This window comes from Apodemus sylvaticus, chromosome 10 (genome assembly GCF_947179515.1).
Source record: "Apodemus sylvaticus chromosome 10, mApoSyl1.1, whole genome shotgun sequence".
Classification (NCBI taxonomy): domain Eukaryota; kingdom Metazoa; phylum Chordata; class Mammalia; order Rodentia; family Muridae; genus Apodemus; species Apodemus sylvaticus.
The window spans coordinates 107,787,181-107,809,272 of NC_067481.1; the positions used below are offsets into that span (position 1 = coordinate 107,787,181).

At 46.1% G+C, this 22,092-nt stretch overlaps 1 protein-coding gene across 1 annotated transcript in view; it reads left to right on the plus strand.

The window, feature by feature from the left end:
- Positions 1-302: 302 nt before the first annotated feature.
- The window catches only part of Ercc4 (ERCC excision repair 4, endonuclease catalytic subunit), a 38,836-nt gene continuing 17,046 nt past the window's right edge, over positions 303-22,092 (plus strand). Inside the window, exons 1-8 of the mRNA XM_052194987.1 lie at positions 303-560; positions 1,995-2,175; positions 13,355-13,550; positions 14,616-14,823; positions 16,502-16,682; positions 17,584-17,712; positions 18,792-18,902; positions 21,115-21,715. Of these exons, the coding sequence (XP_052050947.1) occupies positions 354-560; positions 1,995-2,175; positions 13,355-13,550; positions 14,616-14,823; positions 16,502-16,682; positions 17,584-17,712; positions 18,792-18,902; positions 21,115-21,715 (1,814 nt within the window). The 5' untranslated portion in view covers positions 303-353. The remainder of the gene's footprint in view (positions 561-1,994; positions 2,176-13,354; positions 13,551-14,615; positions 14,824-16,501; positions 16,683-17,583; positions 17,713-18,791; positions 18,903-21,114; positions 21,716-22,092) is intronic.

The window sequence follows — 22,092 nt, forward strand, 5'->3', positions numbered from 1 at the left end:
TGTTTGCATTTTGTTAGTTTATGCCTAGGTCTAGAGAACCAAAGGATAGGGAACCCCGACGCCCGCTGATTGCGGTCCAAACCCAGACGCCTTTCCGCTTGCTAACGCTTTTCGGCACCTCTCGACTGAGTTCGGCTAGACCTGCCCTCAGGCTCGGGCACATTCGGGCCATATTTGTCCCCGCCTCGACTCTTCTTCGGCTACAATCGGTTGGCTCTCTGAAGCTCGGCTCCCTTCGGCTACCTCTGTTCCGCGCTCCTTCGGCCTTGGCGTCCCTCCCCTGCGTTCGGCCATTGTTCGGCTGGATTCGGCTCTTTCCGTCGCCGCGCGGCCGCGGTCCCGGAAGAGCGCCCATGGAGCCGGGTCTTCCGGGCGAACGCCAGAGTATGGCGCCGCTGTTGGAGTACGAGAGGCAGCAGGTGCTGGAACTGCTCGACAGTGACGGGCTGGTGGTGTGTGCCCGCGGACTCGGCACCGACCGGCTCCTCTACCATTTCCTGCGGCTTCACTGCCACCCGGCATGCCTGGTGCTGGTGCTCAACACGCAGCCGGCAGAGGAGGTGCGACTGTGGGGTGGTTAGACCCGAGGGTTTGGGGGACGTCGAGCTGAGATCGGCGCGGCAGGAACGCGAAGCTGTACGGTTGCAGGGACCCACAGCCCATGCGGGTCTCAAACAGGGCACGAGAGGGAATGAATTAAGATCCCACGGGAGATGCGAGGCACCCACACAGTTCCAAGTCGCTGCGAAGGAGGGAAGGGAACCCCAGGGAAATCCAAGTGGCTGCCACGACAGGGGAGGGCATTGAGTGAGGGTCCTTGAAGGAGATCCTGGACTCTGACACTGCGGGATGACTGCCAAGTATGGAACGCATCCCAAGGAAGTCTTGGGTTCCTCAGTTGACATGGGAAAGCATTGTATAGAGGTCCTTGAGGGAGATACGCAGCCCAGACACTGTTCGAGGACACTGAATAAGGGTTCCACACACTCCCTAACACTGAAAAGGAGAGGGCCGACTAGGCTACACGTTGAGGTAGAGGAGTGGACTCGATTGTGCTGCAAAGAGACGGTATCAGAATCTGAGTAGGAATAGTGTCTGAGTTTGAAGTTGGATATTAGGGGGTTTGGGGGGACAGAGTATGGTCCCTAAAAGGACAATGACAGAGATGACAGGTCTCTGAGAGTGATTAGAAAGTGGAAAAGGAGATCCTAAGACTTCACAAAAGAAGAGGGACTACCGAAATAAGGTAGGGGTCTTGCGGGGAGACCGGAAGTTAAAGCTCAGGGAGCGATTAATCTGGGTTAAGGAGAACAGGTGATCCTGAGGGCAATGGGATGGGCTGTGCCTTGCTGGGGATGTTGGGAGATGGGGACATAGCCTAGCATGATAAATCTGATGATCCCTTAGGTGTAGTGGCCAGGTGTAGTGGTCAGCTGAGAAGAGTCACAGACAACTAACTCCTTTAAAGGCTGAGGTTCTGTTGGCTTCCCCTAGGAATCTCCAGTGCTTGGTGCAATGTAAGATGCCCAGAAAAGTGGCATTAGACTGAGAGACTAGCGGGCCATTGGACCTATCGACATTCTGGCATCTCTACAGGAAACATCAACACTGGTCTAACTGTCTAAAGCATTCTCTGCAGAGAGGAATCCCTTGTCTCAAAACCTAGCTTTGCTTGGAAGTAGTTTCTAGCTAGTAGAAAACTTTTAACCCAAAGTTTTAAAGGTTCTGTGGGTTGGTGTTGAAGTGGAAATAAGGACTGAAGCACAATTATTTCTTAATCTAAACTCCAAAGCACAACTTAACCTTACAAAACAAAGCCTTAATTAAAGTGACCTGACTGGCTGATGGGTATAAAAGAATAACTTAGTTTGCACATTTGCTGTAATGTTCATGAGCTCTGAGAATAGAGACATCATTTTAAATTCCTGTAACCTATTTTAAAACTGTCCTGCCCTGTACTAAGCCAACTTACTAATGAGTTTAATTTGATTTAGGAATATTTTATCAATCAGCTGAAGATAGAAGGAGTTGAACACCTCCCTCGACGGGTGACAAATGAAATCGCAAGTAACAGTCGCTATGAAGTCTACACACAGGGTGGTATTATATTTGCCACAAGCCGAATACTCGTGGTTGATTTCTTGACAGGTAGAATACCTTCAGATTTAATAACTGGTAAGGATTTGAAATCTTCCTTATCTACAGTGTGAACATTTTTATTTTTGTCTATCTCCTCTGCTAATGTTCTGCTCTTATTATTCAATATTGTTTAAGCTGTTGACATACTACCTGACGCTTATAGAGGAGCAGCAAATATTTATGACAGGAATGAGTATGGCTGTATGTTGCTTAGCACTGAGGATCTCTGATTTAGCTATTATATGAAGGCCCTAGAGCTTACACACAAAACCCGCATGGACGGACTGGAGAGGTGGATCAGAGATTGAGGGTTCACTGCTCTCCTCACAGAATACCACATCCCCAGCAGCCATGTAAGGCAGCTCACAACTGCCCGTATTTCCAACTCCAGGGAGTCTGAGTCTCTCCTTAGCCCTCCGAGAGCATGGACTCAACCTGCACAATGTGCCCCACCCCCACCCCATCACACATGCACAAACATATTCATAATTTTTAAGGTACAAATAAATTTAAAAATCCTGAATGTTACAGTTCAATTAGACATTGACCTCTTGATATAACCAAGAGACGTAGTAAACAGAGCTGTTCGGGCCTAACGTCACTATTAACACAGCACACTGTTTAACAGTTGGTTTGCTTTTATAAATAGAAGGGAGACCTCCAAAAATAAGGAAGAAAAGTACAGCATAGTAAATTAACTAGTCATTTAATATATTACTGAGTATTATGTACATTGCACATAATTGTACATGTTGTATGCTGTATAACTAGTGGTATATTTGTGCTAGACATTTTTAATTTTTATTTTTTTGTTCAGGGACATTTTGTGTATATGCCTGTGTACCACACATATCTGGTACCTGCAGAGGTTAAAAGAGATTAGATTCCTGAAACTAGAGTTATAGATGGTTATAAGCCACCATGTAGGTACTGGGAATCAAGCCTTGGTTCTCTGAAAGAATAAATAATTTTTACCACCGAGCCCTCCCACTAGCCACAGTATTAGTATTGGCATACAAACCCAGAAAGGGCCATGCTCTGACAGAAGTGTACCCATTGGAATATGGGTATTTTTCTGCTCTGTTTTAACCTGGCAGCCCACTGCAGGTTGAAGCATCATTATAGACTGTGTTTGTATATAAAATGTGGCCCCTTGTTTTCCAGTCTGACTTTTAGTAATATTGTAGTTGATAGGCATTTGTCCTTTGGGTATAGCCAGACTTGATGTGATTATCAATACTCTTCATAAGTCTCTAAGTAAATTTGCTTTCCTTCCTTTTCCCAAGATTTAAATTAAACTAAATAGTTACTTGATAGTTCAGAGGGGAAAGGTGGGAGATAATTTCAGCTAGGAGTAGTGTAGAAGCAATTGATTCTCATTATCATTTGCCCCTTCAGAAATCTCTGACTGCCCTGTAGGTAATGTAAGAGCCCTGCTTGTCTGCCATTAAACTACCCTGTGCCTCTCTGCCCAGAAGAAAACACTACATTACACTTGCCTGTTTATGCCTGGCTCACCCACAAGCTTTGTATCAGAAGCCCTTGGTCATCTCAGATCGGATAGCCAGTGTGTGTCGGTAACACTTATTTGATGGCTGCTGTTGAGTTGTGTGTACAGTGCTCAGTGGTGATGTTCTAATGGAAGGAAACAAGGTCATACACATACTTCCCACTGTATGCACCTGATTGGCTGATCAGGTTTTGCCAGTCTTATTAGCATGTTTCATTGTCTTTGACAGTGTCTTGAGCATCACAGCCAGATGTACCTAACTTTGAGGGCTAACACCCCACTCAAACAAAATCCTTAATTTTCCTGAACTTCATTGTCTTAGTTAGGGTTTTACTACTATGAACAGACACCACGATCAAAGCAAGTCTTATAGATAACAACATTTAACTGGGGCTGACTTACAGGTTCAGAGGGTCAGTCCATTATCATCAAGACAGGAGCATGGCAGCAACCAGCCAAGAATGGTGCAGGAGGAGCTGAGGGTTCTACATCTTTATCCAAGGAAGCCAGGAATAGACTGGGCATGCATCTAGGCATCTAGGAGGAAGATCTCTAAGCCCATCCCTATAGTGACACACTTCCTTCAACAAGACCACATCTTCTACTAGTGCCACTCCCTGGGATGAGCATATATAAACCATTACATTCATTTTCTCAGTTTTTCAATTTTTATATTAAAAATAGATTCTTCTCTCATATAATACATCCCAATCACAGTTTCTCCTCCTACCACTCCTCCTAGTGGACCCCCAGATCTACTCCCTCTCTGTTCTTTGAAGAAAAGAGCAGATGTAAGACCCTAAACCTTGGTCAGTGGTATTTGCTTCGAGATGTCCCTGAGACACTGAGATCTATGCAAAAGCAAGAGGTTTATTTTCTGGTGTGTTGGGGTCAACCTTCAACCAGTCCCTTGAGGGGAGTGACTAGAAGGCAACCCCGAATAGCCATTACAAGCAGTTTTCATACTTTTTAGGGGCACAGGTTACATCAGCAAGGTTACAGTTCAAACTTATTGGCTAAGCATGTGACCTTTAAATCTATTGTCTAGCAAGCATGATAGGCATTTTAACTCTACCTGGGACTTTCTGGAGGGTCAGGTGACTATGAGTCAGTACATTCTGAGAATTTTTTTACTCAAGAATGTTCCTGTGGACGGAGAATGGAACTTGGCCTGGCTTTGACCCCGGGTCAGAGGGAGAAGCTGTAAAGAGGTGTGGGACTGGAAAACCTCTTAGGGTTCCTCATTCCCCCCTTTCTTGTACAAGCTCCAATCCTGGAGCTATGCTTAGGGGTCTCTGGTAACTAACTCACATTCTTCCTCGGGGTCTCATATCGCTGGCATGGGGCCATCAGCTGCACTGCTCCTATTCTCTCTCTTATGAAGGCTATAAGGATGTTTGATATGCAGGGTCCAAAGGGCAACAACAACAATACAATTAGGGCTCCTAACAAGGTGGTTAACCAAAGGAAGCAGTTAAACGGAGACTCAAACCAGCCCTGAGGCTGTTCTCTTTCTCTCTTCCACTGGGCTATCCCTTCTCTCACCTTGGCCATTGAATCTTTAACTACCCCCAGAACGGTCTCCAGTATGTGCTTCTCGATGTTTCACACCCCCAGGTAGTACAGAAAAAGGGGTTGGCCCCTCAACACTGATGGGCCTGCTGCTGGCTTCTCACATCTCAGGGGCACGCATATATGGGGGTTTCTCACAGGATACTCCTCAGCTCTGGGTGTCCACATCCTAAGACCCATCCCCTTCTACCTGGAGTTCACTCAAAGAATCTATTCTGTTTTCCCTTCCCCAGGAGATCTATGCTTCCCCTGTAGCCTTCCTCTGTTGTATTCCGTAGCTGCCTGCAGCTATTACGAACTGGGTTGCTGGAACAGACGCTGATGGAGAAGGGACGAAAAGAAAGAAGGACCAGGACAATGTTTCACTGATCGAGGCCGAAACTTTAATGTCGGTCAGACCTTTTAACAGTTTGGGCAAACCCTTCCCCCCAGACTCCAGGTTGAGTTCCAATGTAAGTTGTCTAGCTTCTCCTGGAGGTCCTTGTCTTGACTGCTCCAGCAGCTGGGTGGGTCACCTGCTTAATTCAGGAATTCCACAGACCTGGAAGAACAAAGAGCTTAACCTTCACTCTGAGCTTCTCCAGCCTAGGATAAAAATGCCTGCTGTAACCTACTTCCTATTATACCTATTATACTGGCTGGTTCTGTGTGTCAACTTGACACAGGCTGGAGTTACCACAGAGAAAGGAGCTTCTGTTGGGGAAGTGCCTCCATGAGATCCAGCTGTGGGGCATTTTCTCAATTAGTGACCAAGGGGGAGGGCCCCTTGTGGGTGGTACCATCTCTGGGCTGGTGCTCTTGGGTTCTATAAGAGAGCAGACTGAGCAAGCCAGGGGAAGCAAGCCAGTAAGTAACATCCCTCCATGGCCTCTGCATCAGCTCCTGCTTCCCGACCTGCTTGAGTTCCAGTCCTGACTTCCTTTAGTGATGAACTGCAATGTGGAAGTGTAAGCTAAATAAACCCTCTCCTCCCCAGCTTGCTTCTTGGTCATGTTTGTGCAGGAATAGAAACCCTGACTAAGACAGCATGCCATGTCTGTCTTTTTGCGTCTGGGTTACCTCAGCTAGGATGATTCTTTTTTTTCTACTTGGATCCATTTGCCTGAACATTTTATGATGTCATTCTTTTAACCACTGAATCATACTCCATTTTGTAAACATACATTTTTTTTTCTTTCAGTTAAAAGATACCTAGGTGGTTACTAGTTTCTATCTATTATGAATAAAGTCTCTGTTGAGCATAGTTGACCAGGGGTCCTCGTGGTAGGATAGAGCATCCTTGGGGTGTTTGTCCAAGAATGTTTGCTATAGCTGGGCCTTGATGTAGATCAATTCCCAGCTTTCTGAGGAACTGTCATAGTGATTTCCATAGTAGCTTTACAAGTTTGCACTCCTCACCAACCGCGGAGGAGTGTTCCACTTAACCTACGTCCCCACTAGCTTGAGCTGTGACTTGTGTTTTTATCTTACATTCTGACGGCTGTAAGATGAAATGTCAGCGTTGTTTTGATTTGCATTTCCCTAATGGCCAAGGATGGGGAGCACGGCTGTAAGTGCTTCTCAGCCATGTGAGATGCCTCTGGTGAGAGTTCTCTGTTTATAGCTGTGTCCTGTTTTTAGTGGATCTTTTTGTTTTGTTTTAATATCTAGTTTCTTGACTTCTTTATATATTTTGGATATTAGATCTCTATCAAATGTGGAATAGGTAAAAAACTTCCCATTTCATAGGCTGCCTCTCTGTCCCATTGTCCCTTTACCTTAAAGAAGCTCTCAGTTTTATGAGGTTCCATTTATCAATTGTTGATCTTAATGCCTGAACTATTGATACTCTGTTCAAAAAGTTGTGTCCTGTGCCAGTGCGTTCCTGGCGTCCCACTTTCTCTTCTGTCGGGTTCGGTGTATCAGATTTGATGTTGAGGCCTTTGATCCACTTGAACTCGAGTTTTCTGCAGAGAGATGGATATGGTTCGATTTGCATTATTCTATGTGCTCACATCCAGTTAGACAGGCACATTTTTTCCAGTGTGTATTTCTGGGTTTGATAGTTTGGTTTTTCTTTTAACCAAAAATCAGGAGTCCATACATGTGGTACACAGACATACAAGTAGACAAGGCACTCATACACATAAAATAATATTTTTAAAAGAAAAAACCCACTACGTTCACATGATAGCATACTGTGCTGCTAGAACACAGTACACCTTTAATAAACAGTACCAGATAGTTACCCTTTTCAGTTGGAGATATTAGAGCATCTAAAGCCCTTATCTGTCCTGCTCTATATTGTGTAAGCATATTTTTAAGTTGCTAACATGAGAACATTGTCTAGAAACTACCACTAGATGTCAGTATTACACCAGCAGTCACGCAGAGTAGGCCTGCACAGTCTAAGAGCCTTCAGAGCCCAGCTTACAGGTGGGTTCTTGACTGAAACTGACAAAGTCAGTCCATCCTGGGACACACAGGACTCCTATAGCCCCCACCACCCTCCACACTCACCCTGCGCAGGTGCTTACGAGGACCCCACGGAGGCTTCAACAGGAAGCACGTGGTTTAGAACCTCTTTCTGTATGACCTCAGTCAGGTTGCTTCTCCTTCTCCTCTTTTTAATCTTAAAATAATGCCTCCATGAAAGGGAAAGGCATGGAGTCCTCTGAGCACACCTGCAGGGGCAAACCCTGATTGTGCAATGAGCCTCGGGGGACATTTCATATCTAAATCATAATGTCAACTGGCCCAGGGTGGCCCAGCCTCCGAAGGCCTACCTGAGCGTGTACCAAAGCCTGCACCTAGATCAGGGTGAGTGCTCTCCTTTCTTCTGGATTCTGAAACAATGTGGACCTTTTTACAGCGCAGTGTCCTAATTTGAGGCTTACCTATAGTTTGAAAGACCAGTTGTTTTGTTTCCAATTTTATGTGATATTTCTGTTGTGTGTGGTATGCACGTGTGTATGTGTGGGTGTGTGCACGGCCAGAGAAAGGGACTAGGTGTCCTGCTCTGTCACTCCTCATCTGACTCCCTGGAAACAGGGCCTCTCTCCCACTGAACTTAAAAGCAGGCTGGCAGCTAGCCACTCCTACAGCCGTGCACAGGGTGGCCGTGTGTCTGTCTCCGTCTCCTACAGCTCTGGAGTCGCTGTGCACAGGGTGGCCGTGTGTCTGTCTCCGTCTCCTACAGCTCTGGAGTCGCTGTGCACAGGGTGGCCATGTGTCTGTCTCCGTCTCCTACAGCTCTGGAGTCACCAGCATGCACAGGGTGGCCGTGTGTCTGTCTCCATCTCCTACAGCTCTGGAGTCGCTGTGCACAGGGTGGCCATGTGTCTGCCTCCGTCTCCTACAGCTCTGGAGTCCCCAGCATGCACAGGGTGGCCATGCTTGGCTTTCTCTATGGGTGGGCGCTAAGGTTTGAACTCCAGTCCCTGTGCTCGTGGGCTCTCCCTGCTGTCTGTGTTCATGTTTCAGCACAAGCTGAGCAAGTGCCGGTCACCTGCTAGGTTTAAAGTGTTTTCTGAGCAGGAGCGCGTTCTGCTCATGCCAGTTCTCCAAGCAGTTCTCTTTTGCTGTTCTAAAAACCTCTGGGTAGTTCCTCTCCTGCAGATCCTCAGACCAGTCTTTTGTTTTACAATCCAGTCATTTACTCCAGGCTCCCTTTTGATTATCCTGTGAACCACTATTCCTTGCTGATTTTTTTAGGAGACAAAACAAGCACTTTTTTTTTTTTTAACTTTGCAAATGAATTCAGAGCTCTGCCTGCCTGGGTGAAGCACAGACAATTAGCTAGCTGGGTGAGACCCCACCCTAAAATTACCATTTCTGTCCCACCTGGGCCTGTATTAGATGATATTTTCAAAACCCTGACCCAGGGTTTCTTCCCTGACTTTGACCATTTATGTACCTGAGTGAAAGACACACATAATCTTTATATCTTTAAATATGCCTTAGGCAGCACAGTAGCTGGGCTTATCCTCCATGCTCCTAAAATCAACCTTCCTATCAACCGCGTTAGTTACTAATCTAACTCAGATTGGCCAGCCACATGGCCACATGTAGCTCAGCTAACCCACAATGTCTCTCCTTTCTCCTCTCCTCCAGTGGTAAGTCCTCGAAACCTAACCCCACCTATCTTTTCTGCCCAGCTGTTGGCTGTTGGCATCTCTATTCACCAACCACAATTAACTAGGGGCAGGATCTCTCTCCCTTCTTGGGGGGGGAGGGGAGAAACAGTTTTGGGTGTGGTGCAAATTAGTATTAGAATACAAGGAGCTTTAGGCCAATATGCCTCTGGGCCTAACCTTGCTCTGTCCCAGGTCCACTCTGCCTTTATAAGCATAAACAGAAAATTTAGCTGGGTGGGATCTCCTGCTACCTCTGCTCCCTAAATCTCTTTATCTCCTCTGTTGAAGTGTTGTCTTTTACTGTTTATTGTAATGCTAAGTATCTTCCATGATTTGAAGTCCCGCACATAGTCTGAGGGACCCTGCCCCAGTTAATTCTGATTGGTGACTAAAGATGCCAGCAGCTAATAGCTAAAGAGAAAAAGCCCAAAGTTTAGGTTTTCCAGTGATAGAGACATGAGAAAGTCACTGAGAGAGAAGCCACCATAGGAAAGAGAACAAGAGAAGCCACTTTGAGCTGGGGGGCAAGAAAATATGGCCCAGAGGACTGCCCAGTTGGGTTAAGAGCAGCCCAGATGGAATGGGGTTATCGGTGAGAAAGTGGATTCTAATAGCAGTTGCCCAGCTATTGCGCTGCATGAGGCAGATTAAAGATAAAGGCTGTGTTCCTGTCTCATCCAGGAACGTAAATGGTTAAAGGGGGGGAAGGAACCCCGTGTCTGTTTTTTTTTTTTTTAATTTTTTACAATACTCCTGATGTAAGTCTCGGAGAGCCTTGCTTGGGAAGACCCCTTCTCAAGGAGACACAGACAGCAATCGATGCCAAATGCAAGAGGTTTATTGAGCCAGCGTGTGTTGCGTCCCACCCATGCAGGAGACGCAGCCCCAAGGCACATTACAGGCAGTTTTATACTTTTTAGGTTACATCAACTAGGTTACAGTTTAAGCCCATTAACTAACATCTATTGACTATTGATCTTTAGATTTGCCTGGGATTTTCCAGAGGTCAGGTGGATATCAGTTAGTACACTCTGAGCATTCTTACTCAGGAAAGTCCCCTGGGTGGAGAATGGAACTCCACTTATCTTTGACTCCTGGTAGGAGCGGGAGGCTGTAAAGGGGTTGAAAAAGCTCTTAGGGTTTCTTAATTAAGACAATTATAAGAACTCTGAACTCTTTGTGATGTTGGTCAGGTAATTCTGGGGACAAAGAAGGGAGACAGGGTCGCTGGAGCCACAGTCTTTATTTCTCACCTCCTTAGTATGTTTCTGGAAAGTTGGCTTATAGCACAGCTGCTGCTTTTGTTCCTTTAGATTCATAAAGCCCCTCACAATTACTATTGCATTCTTATAGTTTTCACAGTTGAGAAATTATGTATAACTGTGTAACTATATATAGATATATAGATATATAAAACTCATGTTTTTATAGAGTTGGTTTTTTTTGGGGGGGGTTGTTTTGTTTTGTTTTGTTTGTTTGTTTGTTTCGAGACAGGGTTTCTGTGTGTAGCCCTGGGTGTCCTGGAACTCACTCTGTATAGACCAGGCTGGCCTCAAACTCAGAAATTTGCCTGCCTCTGCCTCCCAAGTGCTGGGATTAAAGGCATATGCCAGGCCCAGCATTTACCGTTTTGCTGTTTTGCTGAGACATCTGCTATACCTTTGCCTCCCAGACTATTGTCCCTGATTATCATGAAGTCATTAACAGAGAAAACACTCCTTGAAAGAGGAATGTAAAATATGTTAATTATTCCACAAATAAGCCTTAGTCCACAGCTGCCATGGGCACTCACCCACGCATGCTGACTCTGTCCCAGAGGCAGGAGCCATGTCGTTCTGTCCCTACCAAGGCCACGCTGGACCAGCAAGGTAATGCACTGTGCAGTGTCATTGAATGACAGAAAGGGCCCTTTGTCAGCATGTCATTTTCAGGACACTGTGAGTGAGGCAGGCAGACCCAAAAACCAGTGCATGGACAGGCCAGTGTAAAGACTGAGAATCCTATGGAAGACAGTTTGACAGAAATGACATCTGTCCCCTATTATATCTCATGCGTCTCTCTATATTGTCACTAAACACACTGTATTAAAATGGGGGCTCAGCAGGTAAAGGTGCTTTGCCTGACCTGAGTTCCATCTCCACAATCTACATAGTGGAAGGAGAACCGACTCCCGGAAGTTGTCCTGTAACTGCCACCCACATATGTCCTGCCTCCCTTGTGTGTGCATACACAATAAAGAAATGAATGGAATTAGAATGGTAGTGTGTTAAAGCTCTGAGACTTAAAATTATCTTTTTTGTAATAGGCATGTATTTGTGTGTGCTTTCACATGAGTAGCTGTGCACATGTGTGCTTGTGTGTGGAGACCCAAAACTAGACATCAGATGTCTCCCTCAATCTGTGCCTGCTTTACTTACTGAAGCAGGCTCAGTAGCTCCCCCGGGTACAGGTGGACCCAGAGCCACCCAGCTGTTCTAGGAGTGCAAGCTCCAGTCTCACACCGACGTGGTTAGTGCTTTCCCCGCTGAGCCGCTCTTCAGCCCCTGGTCTTGTTTTTAAGATTCAGGGGCATTGTGCCATACAGACCAAAAGGCACCTTGCCAAGTGTGGTGGTGCATGCTTGTAAGCCCAGTACTAGGAGGCTGACACGAGAGGATCGTGAGTCTAATTAAGACCAAGCTAGGTTAAAGATCATGTGCCTGCCTCTACAAACAAAACAAAGCAAAACGTATTAAGTCTGTTCATTAAAGGTCTTTGTTTAAAATAGTGTAATTTATAATTTAGCTCTTTGTTGACTGTATCCTCAAAGCTGACTTCATCTAATAGGATGCAGATGCTACCCAGACTTATTAAAATGAAGCTCTTTTATGTAGTTCATCTGTTCAAGACCCTTGCTCCCCTCACTCCCTCAGCTTGTGCCTTGTGGTCTAGACACTCATGTAGCTCAGGTTTGTTGTGGGCCTGTGTCCTGGAGGCTTTGGCTCGGCCAGGTGTGAGAGTTCTGAAAAGGCGAGAAAGTGCAAGCAGGAAGGGGGAGTCCTTTCTATGGCTTCCACTGCTGCAGTTGGCTCCACCTCCGTCCGCTGTGCCATCTCAGTTGCTTCACGTTGCCCTGCGCTGAGTCTGGCCGGCTGACCAAGGAGGAGTGTGGGGGAGCTTCAGGTGGCATTTCCGGAAAGCAGACCTCTCCCCAGGTGTTACAGCTCTTATGACAGAAGCTCTCAGACAACAGAGTAGTTCTCACACACCTTTAATCTTTCTGGATAAGATTCTTAGATACAGTTTTGGGGTGGTCAGGGTCTGACAACAGGTACTTCTCATTGGCTTGTTCTGAGAACTGGGGGAAACCTTATTTGCAAGTAGGAGGGCTTGGTGCTGCTCCTATGTGACTGAGGACCACCCACCTCTGTGGAGGAGGGGCTTGTGGAAGGCTGTAGCTGCAACAGGAGCCAGGGACCAGGGGCATGGCCAGACACCTGCTGTACTTGCCTGCCACTGTCATCTCCTGGGTCTCCAGGGTTTCAAGCCTGAGTTTGTGTCCTCTTGTCACCAGCCTACATAAGGTTGGGCTATAAGCAGACATATAGGGCATTGTCTTAATTAGTGATTGGTGGGGGAGGGCCATCCCTGGGCTGGTGGTCCTGGGCTCTATAAGAAAGCAGGCTGAGCAAGCCATGGGGAGCAAGCCAGTAAGCAGCACCCTCCATAGCCTCTGTACCAGCTTCTGCCTCCAGGTTCCTGCCCTCCTTGGTTAAGTTCTTGTCCTGACTCCCTTCAGTGATGAACAGTGATGTAGAAGTATATGCAGAATAAACCCTTTCCTCCCCAAGTTGCTTTTGGTCATGGTGTTTCATCACAGCAATAGTGACCTTGGCTAGGACACCACCTTGAATAGGAAATCACCAGGGTTACTACTGCACTCTAATAAATCCCCTTCCACTGTCTGTATATGTATAGAGAGAGTCATCCTATACATTCTGTTACTCTAGAGAGCCCTCACTAATACAACTCCCAACAGGCATCCTCGTGTACAGAGCCCACAGGATCATCGAGTCCTGCCAGGAAGCCTTCATCCTGCGTCTCTTCCGCCAGAAAAACAAGCGCGGCTTCATCAAAGCTTTCACCGACAATGCTGTGGCCTTTGACACTGGCTTCTGTCATGTGGAAAGAGTGATGAGGAGCCTTTTTGTGCGGAAGCTCTACCTGTGGCCAAGGTAATGATGTCAGGAGCGAGCACGCTCTGTGAGCAGAAGTGCCTGAACTGAGCTGCATTTTAATTTAAGTTAATTTAATGCAGTGGATGGAATACAGTGTGACATTTCCTGTCCAGTCTATAAAGACCTCCTCCTCCTCCTCCTCTTCCTCATCATCCTCCTCATCCTTTGTCCTCCTCTTCCTTTTTGTTGTTGTTGTTGTTGGGTTTTTATGAGACAGGCTTTCTCTGTATAGCCCTGGCTGTCCTGGAACTCACTCTGTAGACCAGGCTGGCCTCAAACTCAGAAATCCACCTGCCTCTGCCTCCCAAGTGTTGGGATTAAAGGCGTGCGCCACCACCGCCCGGCCCTCCTCCTGTTTATAAACACATTTGTGTATGTCTCTCAATTTTATGAAAACTACTAGTTGTACAGTTATTCTTTTAATTGTTTCTTATCTTGAATTAAGAACCAGTGTAAATGGCAGGTTTTTGGTAGTGGAGGCCCAGCCAGCTCAGCCCTGCTGTTAGAGGCACAGAGCCAGCGGATTGCTCAGGGGTACAGGCGCTTGCTGAGTTTCATCTCCAGGAACCACATGAGGACAGAACTGACCACGGCTTGTCCTCTGATCTCTGAGTGCACAGACACACACCACAAGCACACAGATAAAGATATCTTTTAAAAAGAGTAAGGGCGAAGATAGTGAGACGGCTCATGGGTTGAAAGGCTAGCTCCCACCCTGGTGACCCCGGCCCCCAGGGCTGTCTGGCAGCCACCACACATGCGCCATGGCACGTGCACACCAAATAAGTGTCGTGGGGCTTTTTGTTGTTTCATTTTGTCTTCTGAGAGCACCAAGCTGCCCTACACAGTAAGGACTCAGGGCCTGGAGCCATGTTGAGCCACACTGAAAGCAGGCCCTGGGTTGGCCCGATGTGTTCTCTGGGCCTGCCCTGTCCTCTGGGCCCGCCCTGTCCTCTGGGCCCACCCTGCTAGACTCGGTGAGGCCCAGTGTGCTTTTATCATTGCCTTGCACTTCCGTTTTGTTTGCAGCTGTTGAAGCCGATTTGGAAACTGTCTCCTTAGGTTCCATGTGTCAGTCAACTCCTTCCTGGAACAACACAAGCCTGAAGTCGTAGAGATTCACGTGTCCATGACCCCCGCCATGCTTGCCATTCAGACCGCCATACTAGACATCTTAAACGCGTGTCTGAAGGAACTGAAGTGCCACAACCCGTCGCTAGAAGTAGAAGATTTGTCGTTAGAAAACGCTCTTGGGAAGCCATTCGACAAGGTCCACTTCTTTTCTTCCTCTTACCCCACAGCTGGTTAGGTTGTTGGTTTAAAGAATGGAAGGCGTCTCAATAGTCACCATGTTCTTTGTAGGAATTAAACTGTAGGTGACTTAAAGTGGAGCTGCCATGCCTACTGTGAAATAGTAAGTCGCAGTGACATACATGTTTGCCATGTAAGCATAAGACTGACTTTTTCAGTTATGTAGTGAGTGAATGTCTTATAGGAAGTACAATCAATGTCTGTTCCAAACCGGCAGTATCTGGGTATCTGTAGACAACAAGTCTAAAGGAATACGTCATAGTTGGGCACCCCTGAATCTACTGAAGTCTTTTTTAAATAGAAAGTTGGGTGCAGTTTTTTGTTTTAGGTTTGGGTTTGGTTTGGTTTTATGGGGGCTGTTTTTGTTTTGGGACAGAGTCTCACTATCTGGCCCTGTAGTCTGTTATAGTGAATCATGAGCTCCAAAATGCTCTCTAAGAAATTCCAGGTCACGTTTATTTTAACCCATGCTGCTATCTTTTAAATCCTGGGTCGGTCTCTGCATCACTGGGAGCACTGTGGGGGTGCACAGGACAGGCCTGTCTCCTGTGCAGTGCTCGTGTGCAGGATGGACCCATGCATTCTGTGTTCTCCTTCATGTGTGTACAGCTTAGTGTGTGCTAATCACAGACCTGTCCTAGAAAGCAGGATGCTTTGTTCAGCACTGATTTCTGTCTGATGTCGCTGACAGGTGAAAAGCAAGGATTATTTAAGACATTTCTGCACTAATCACGTGTAAAGGTAGACAGAGCTTGCATCGGGTCAAACAGAACCTTGAGGATCCATACACCCTCTAACAGAGTGCTCTGCTGCTGTGGAGTGGCTCCGGCCTCCTCGCCCCATTGCGTCTGGTTTCTTGTCCATACACATCCCGGTCTGGAGCATGAACCATTCGATCACACAGATACCTCTGTTCAGTGTGTCTGACGGGATGCCCCACATGCTGCTACTTCAGTTTGTGAGAATGAGTTGCTGGTTTCCCGATACATACCAGGCCATTTCTGTCTATGATATGTATGACCATGTGTGTTGTGTCTGCATGCTGGGTACACATGTATGTGTGTGTTACACATGCCTCTGAATGCACAGAGGGCAGAGGAGACATGGAGTGACCTCTATCACTTCTCTGCCTCATTTCAGTGAGAAAAGGGTCTTTCACTGAATCGAGAGCTAAGCTAACAGCCAGAATGTCCCAGAGGTCCTCCTGTCTTTTCCTCCGTAGCTCCAGGGTTGGAGGTACAGCCCATCTTTTTATGTGGGTGCTGGGATTTGAACTCAGGTCCTTCTTCTGCACAATGGACACTTTTACCCACAGAGCCATCTCCTCAGTCCCCTGACAGTAATGTTAATAATAATCAAGGGAGCATAACTCCATCTCATCATAAAAATTATAGTAATAAGACATTATGCTTGAAAAATTAAAATTATTAGGATTTAGTGACCTGAAACTTTTTAGCTACTTCCTTGGAAAGAAATATTTTGGGAATCTTATTGTAGTAAAATGGGAAAAACAAAACATTAAGCATCTTAAATATGTTTTTACATATCCAGTGAATAACTCTTATGGAAAGTATGGCTGTGTTAAGAAAAGCTATATTGAACATATCTTAACAACAATAAATTGTATTCTTTTTCAGACAATCCGCCATTACTTGGACCCTTTGTGGCACCAACTTGGAGCCAAGACTAAATCCTTGGTGCAGGATTTGAAGATACTAAGAACTTTACTGCAATATCTCTCTCAGTATGATTGTGTTACATTTCTTAATCTACTGGAATCTCTGAGAGCAACAGAGAAGGTGTTTGGTCAGAATTCAGGTGTGAGATTAAAAATACCAATATTATTCTAGGAGTTGGCTTGAATAATGAGTTAGTGGAAGACGTGCTGTATTCAACTCATGTTATAAATTACGTTTCATGCTCACTGCACAAGGATATCGAGATTTATTGATTGCTGATGTTCCCACCTACTTAACTTCTGTTCTGTATAATAAATATATCCATTCCCAACAGTTTTATTTCCAGAGGAGACCTCTGTAGTACAGAGAGCCTAACTTAGAAATAGGTTGTGTTCTGGGAGTTTGGTTGGTAGAAACTTAAAATTAATTTTCTTAAAGATCCCAAGGGATGGTTTCATCCACTAGAATGTCAAAGGCTTATGAGAGTCATTTAGAAGTACACACATGTACAGTAACTGTCATGCTAACTACCTAAGACCCTCGAGCCATAGGGTCAAAACCTGTGCAATTAGTAATTTTCATTGCTTCTTCAGAACTTTCTCAAATAACAAAGTACAGACCTGGGGATGTAACACCATGGTAGAGCACAGACCTGGCGCTTGTAAGGCCCTGGATACGGTGTGCAGTCTCATGGACACACAACAGTGATGAACTGCAGAGTGCGTGAGAAAGCACTCAGTGCTACTGCCTTGGATTATGCAAAGTTATGTGTGGAGTTCCCCAGTACCACCTTGGAAATGTCACCATGGTTACCTTAGAACTACTATAAGCAGAGTTTTGAGATCTCATACCTATGAAAACCTTTTGAGGAGTCCTAAAGGAGGCCCTGGGCCACACTTTGAAAACCACTGGTCTAGCTAAGCAGAGGCTACAACAGTAAGACGTGAAAGCAAGATGGCAGCCAATGTGTCTCATGTGACCATAAAGATTATTTAAAACTGCCACTAACGAAGCCCTTTTTTAAAAAAACATTCTATTAGGTTGGCTTTTCCTGGATGCTAGCACCTCCATGTTTGTGAATGCTCGTGCCCGAGTTTATCGTGTTCCAGATGTCAGACTGAGTAAAAAGACCAAAACATCAGAAAAGATGGCGAGTCCAGAAGGGCAAGGTCAGCCTTACATGCGTCTCTGTTCACAGTGGCCACAGTGGCATGGAAGCAGGTGTCACCTTAAAGCAAATGTAGCATCTTCAGTTATGCGTGGAGATGTGTGCAGTACGTGGGAAGAGTATGCAGTGAAGCCAGGATGATAGCCATGGCCAGAGACCACCAGTGTAAAAGCTACACACCGATCAAGAGTGTTCTTACTGCTGTACAGGAAGCACTTCTGCTGTTACTGTCTTGGGCACTAAAGTCTTAGTGAAACATTTTAGCATTTTTTTATAACTTTTAAAGAATGTAAATACAGTAGACAAAGGTGACTATAGGTTTGATTCCAGTTTCTATCTAGTAAGCATCGAGTACCACTGTTTCTAAGGCCTGCCAGGAATGGGATATTTAATACTTGTTTTTGCCTATCTTAAAGATGTATTCAAAACAGTATATCCATATGTTTGAATACCTATAGAATAAAAAAAAATAGTTGTTACCTGCTTTTGTCTATGTTCAGGATTGTAGAAAGCGTAGGCCTATTAGAAATAATAAATACCGCCAAGTGGCAGCGGCGGAGGTGGTGCAGGTCTTTAATCCCAGCACTCTGGCGACAGAGGCAGGCAGATCTCTGTGAATTCCAATCCAGGCAGGGCTACACCCAGAAACCCATGATTCTAAAAAGCCAAACAAAACAAAGAGAGGAAGAGAGGGTGGGAGAAAGACAGCAAAGAGAGGGAGGGAGGGAGGGAGGGAGGGAGGGAGGGAGGGAGGGAGGGAGGGAGGGAGGGAGGGAGGGAAAGAAAGGAATAAGTACTACTGGCACCTGTCCCTTGCCTATGTATAGCATCATAGCTGACAACGCAGAGCAGTCTCCGTCGGCCATGCACATGGCCTGTCCGCCCTGTCCGCCCGTCACCTCTGCACGCTTCAGCTAGGCTCGTGAGAGGCTGTTCTAGGGAAGCAGCTCCTCTGTTGAATGGTGGAAACCCAAGGACACGTCCATTCACAGTGATGTTAGTTTTCTGTTGCAGGAAAGCCTTTGGCGTAGTTCTAGCGAAACATCACACAGAGTAAGGTTATCATATATTTCTTTACAGAAACAAAAAAAGAACTGGTCCTAGAAAGCAATCCAAAGTGGGAGGCGCTGACTGAAGTCCTGAAAGAAATCGAAGCAGAAAATAAGGAGAGCGAAGCCCTTGGTGGCCCAGGTATGAACAAGGAAGTTGGGGGCATTGGCCTGCTCTGGTGGCACTGGCCTCCTCTGCTGTTTCTGGGACAGGATGTCATTGGCCCACACTGGCTTGGACTGTGCTTTGCATCTGAGGCTGGCCTTGACATTCCGATTCCAGGCCGGTGCCACCAAGCCCCACGCGGCACACAGACGCTCAAAGCCTGTTGCCTGGAGCCAGCACTGCTTCAGGTTTCTCCAGGTTGTGTCATTTTGTATTCATGAAGCACAGTCTTTACTGCTCAGCTTCTCGGGGCTTCTGTTTAAAGATTCAGCTTATTTCCATGTCTGTATTCACCAGGTTTTAAATCTAGACTCTTCCAGGACTCAGCTAATGGCTTTTTCTGTTTTATAAGCCCAGTCAAGTATCTTTCCAAAGAAGCTGAAATGCCTCTCTTGGCCGAGCTCTAGAAAAACAATTCTGATTGTAGGCCTTCTGCCTTCAGATATGAGCAAGCTATCAGAGGAGCACTATAAACCGAGACAGATGTGTAAATTAAAAATAAAGCTAGATAGTGAATGTGCATGCTTGAACTGCAGAGTAGTAAAGGCGGGGGGTGAGGGGTGGGCACTAGGAGTGAGGACGAAGTGTCATGACACTGAAGACTCCACTGGAAAACAAATGGCTTTGTGCACTAACTAAATGCTTGGTTCTTCTAAAGTCGCTCAAGGGGCTGGAGAGACAGCTGAGCCATGAAGAGCACTTGCTGCTCTTGCAGAGGACGGGAGCTCAGTCCCAGCACCCATGTTAGACAGCTCCAGCTATGACTCAAGCTCCAGAGGGTCAAATGCCCTCATCTGATCTCCACAGACATCTGCATGTTCATGCTCACACATGTATACACACACACACACACACACACATACACACACACACAAGTCTTTTATTAGAGGGCTTTCAATCCTTATATTAGTAGATCCTGGTGATAATTACCCAGAACTTACAGTACTATAACCCACAACTCAACATCACTCACACCCACATGCTCACTTAGGTAAAGTGAAATGAATAATAAAATATGGGGCGGGCAAAATTTTCTCCAGCAGTGATGAGGGTGTTGACATTAGTGTGTTTCCCTCTAGATTTCTTTCATGTGTATTTCACACTGTAATGTCACTAGGATACACCCATTCCTTGGCCTGCAGTCAAGGTTAGCTCCCCAAATGGCCCGACACAAAAGCGTATACTTGAAGCTTTAAGAGGGGGCTGGTGAGATGGCCCAGTGGGTGAAGGCCGTTCCTGCCAAACCAGATGACCTGAGTTCATTCCTGGAAACCACATGGTGGTGGAAGAGAATAAGGTTCTCTGACCAGTACACATACATTAAATAAGTTTAGTAAAATATATATAATTAAAACTTTTCATTAGAAAACTGAGGGGATTTGTGACTTTTTTTAATAACTTGATTGCACAGTTCTCGAGCAGCAAACTAGAAACTCACTTTGTAAACCAGACTGGCCTTGAACTTGGAGCCATCCTCCTGCCTCTGCCTCCTAAATGCTGGGACTCGAGGTGTGCCATGACGTTGGTTTTCATAAACTCATTTTCATTTTACTTAGCTGATTATGAGCAGAAATCACACATCTATAGCAACTGCACTGAGACAGCGTAGGTTTTGACGTCAGTAGCCTCCTTTCAACAGGGGCTCTGACGCACGCTGTCGCGCTTGCCTTGACCAACTGGAACTACACCAGGGTGTTTGCTAGTTCTTAGTAATAATGGTACCATCTATCACTGCCGGTCTCTGTCTTTAGAATCTTAAATGCTGTTTTTATTGTTCTAAAATCAACCATTAGATGCAGTGTTCTCTGAGAATTATTATTCTACTTTTAAGGCTAGAAAATCACCTCCATCTTGGGAGTGAAGACAAGTCATCTTTTCTTGTGATTTAAGATTTTATATTTAACTCTATAAATCCATTTGAAATGTATTTTAGTGCCTAAGAGCCTCTAGAAGATTATTCATTTGAAGCTTCATTGAAACCTCCATTGTGCCTTTGCTCTAAATAGTTCTGGCTTCGGCTTTCCTCCTTGGGCCTGTCCAGAGGTTGCTACTCAAGCCCCCTTTTGAAAATTTTGTAAATTGGGTTCTTTAACAAGGGTGGGATGCCTTCCTTTAGAAGGGAACCAGGGCGGCCCAAAGGGGCCGAGGATGGGAGTGAGCAAGCAGGCGTCCTTCCCTCTGATTGCAGGCCAGGTGCTCATCTGTGCGAGCGATGACCGCACGTGCTGCCAGCTGAGGGACTACCTGACCTCGGGAGCAGAGGCCTTCCTGCTGCGCCTCTACAGGAAAACCTTTGAGAAGGATGGCAAAGCTGAAGAAGTGAGGGTGAATTTTAGAAAGGGGGACGACCCAAAGAGAACTACGAAGAAATCTGACAAAAGACCAAAAGACCCCCAAAACAAAGAGCGTGCTTCTGCCAAAAGGGGGGCTCTCAAAAGGAAGAAGCGAGAGCTGACTCTGATGCAAGTGTTGGGGACTGCTGAGGAGCCGCCAGAGGAAAGGGCTTTGGAGGAAGACCTGAGCAGACAGACCAGCAGTAGCCCAGAGGACTGCGGGGGAGAGATTAAGCATGAATCATTTGATTTAAATGTGTCATCAGATGCAGCCTATGGTGTCCTGAAAGAGCCCCTGACCATCATCCATCCGCTGCTGGGGTGCAGCGACCCCTATGCCCTGACGCGGGTACTGCACGAGGTGGAGCCCAGATACGTGGTTCTGTATGACGCGGAGCTCACTTTTGTTCGGCAGCTGGAGATCTACAGGGCTAGCAGGCCTGGGAAACCTCTGAGGCAAGTCTATGCCTGACAGTTAGTTCTGCAGGCTTTAATACAAAAACTGCCCTTCGTGGTGGCTTTCTTACCATTCACCCACAAGGAGGCTGGTTTGATGCTGCTTTCTGGTGAATGAGAAACACTCCAGATGGACGTCAGCCACCCAGGCTGAACTGCAAGTCTCCAGCACCCCTGGCGTTTACCCGTACCCTGCTCATATTCTTTCTTTATGTCTGAGTGTGTCTCTTACAGGTACAGTATCTGGAAAGTCTAGGAAATTGATGATGTTCTGTGTAATACCAAAGGTAATATACTAATGACTTAACCACTGTTATTAATCTTCTAAAATACCCTGTAAAATCGTGAATGTTTTTCCTTACATGTGTGGGCATGTG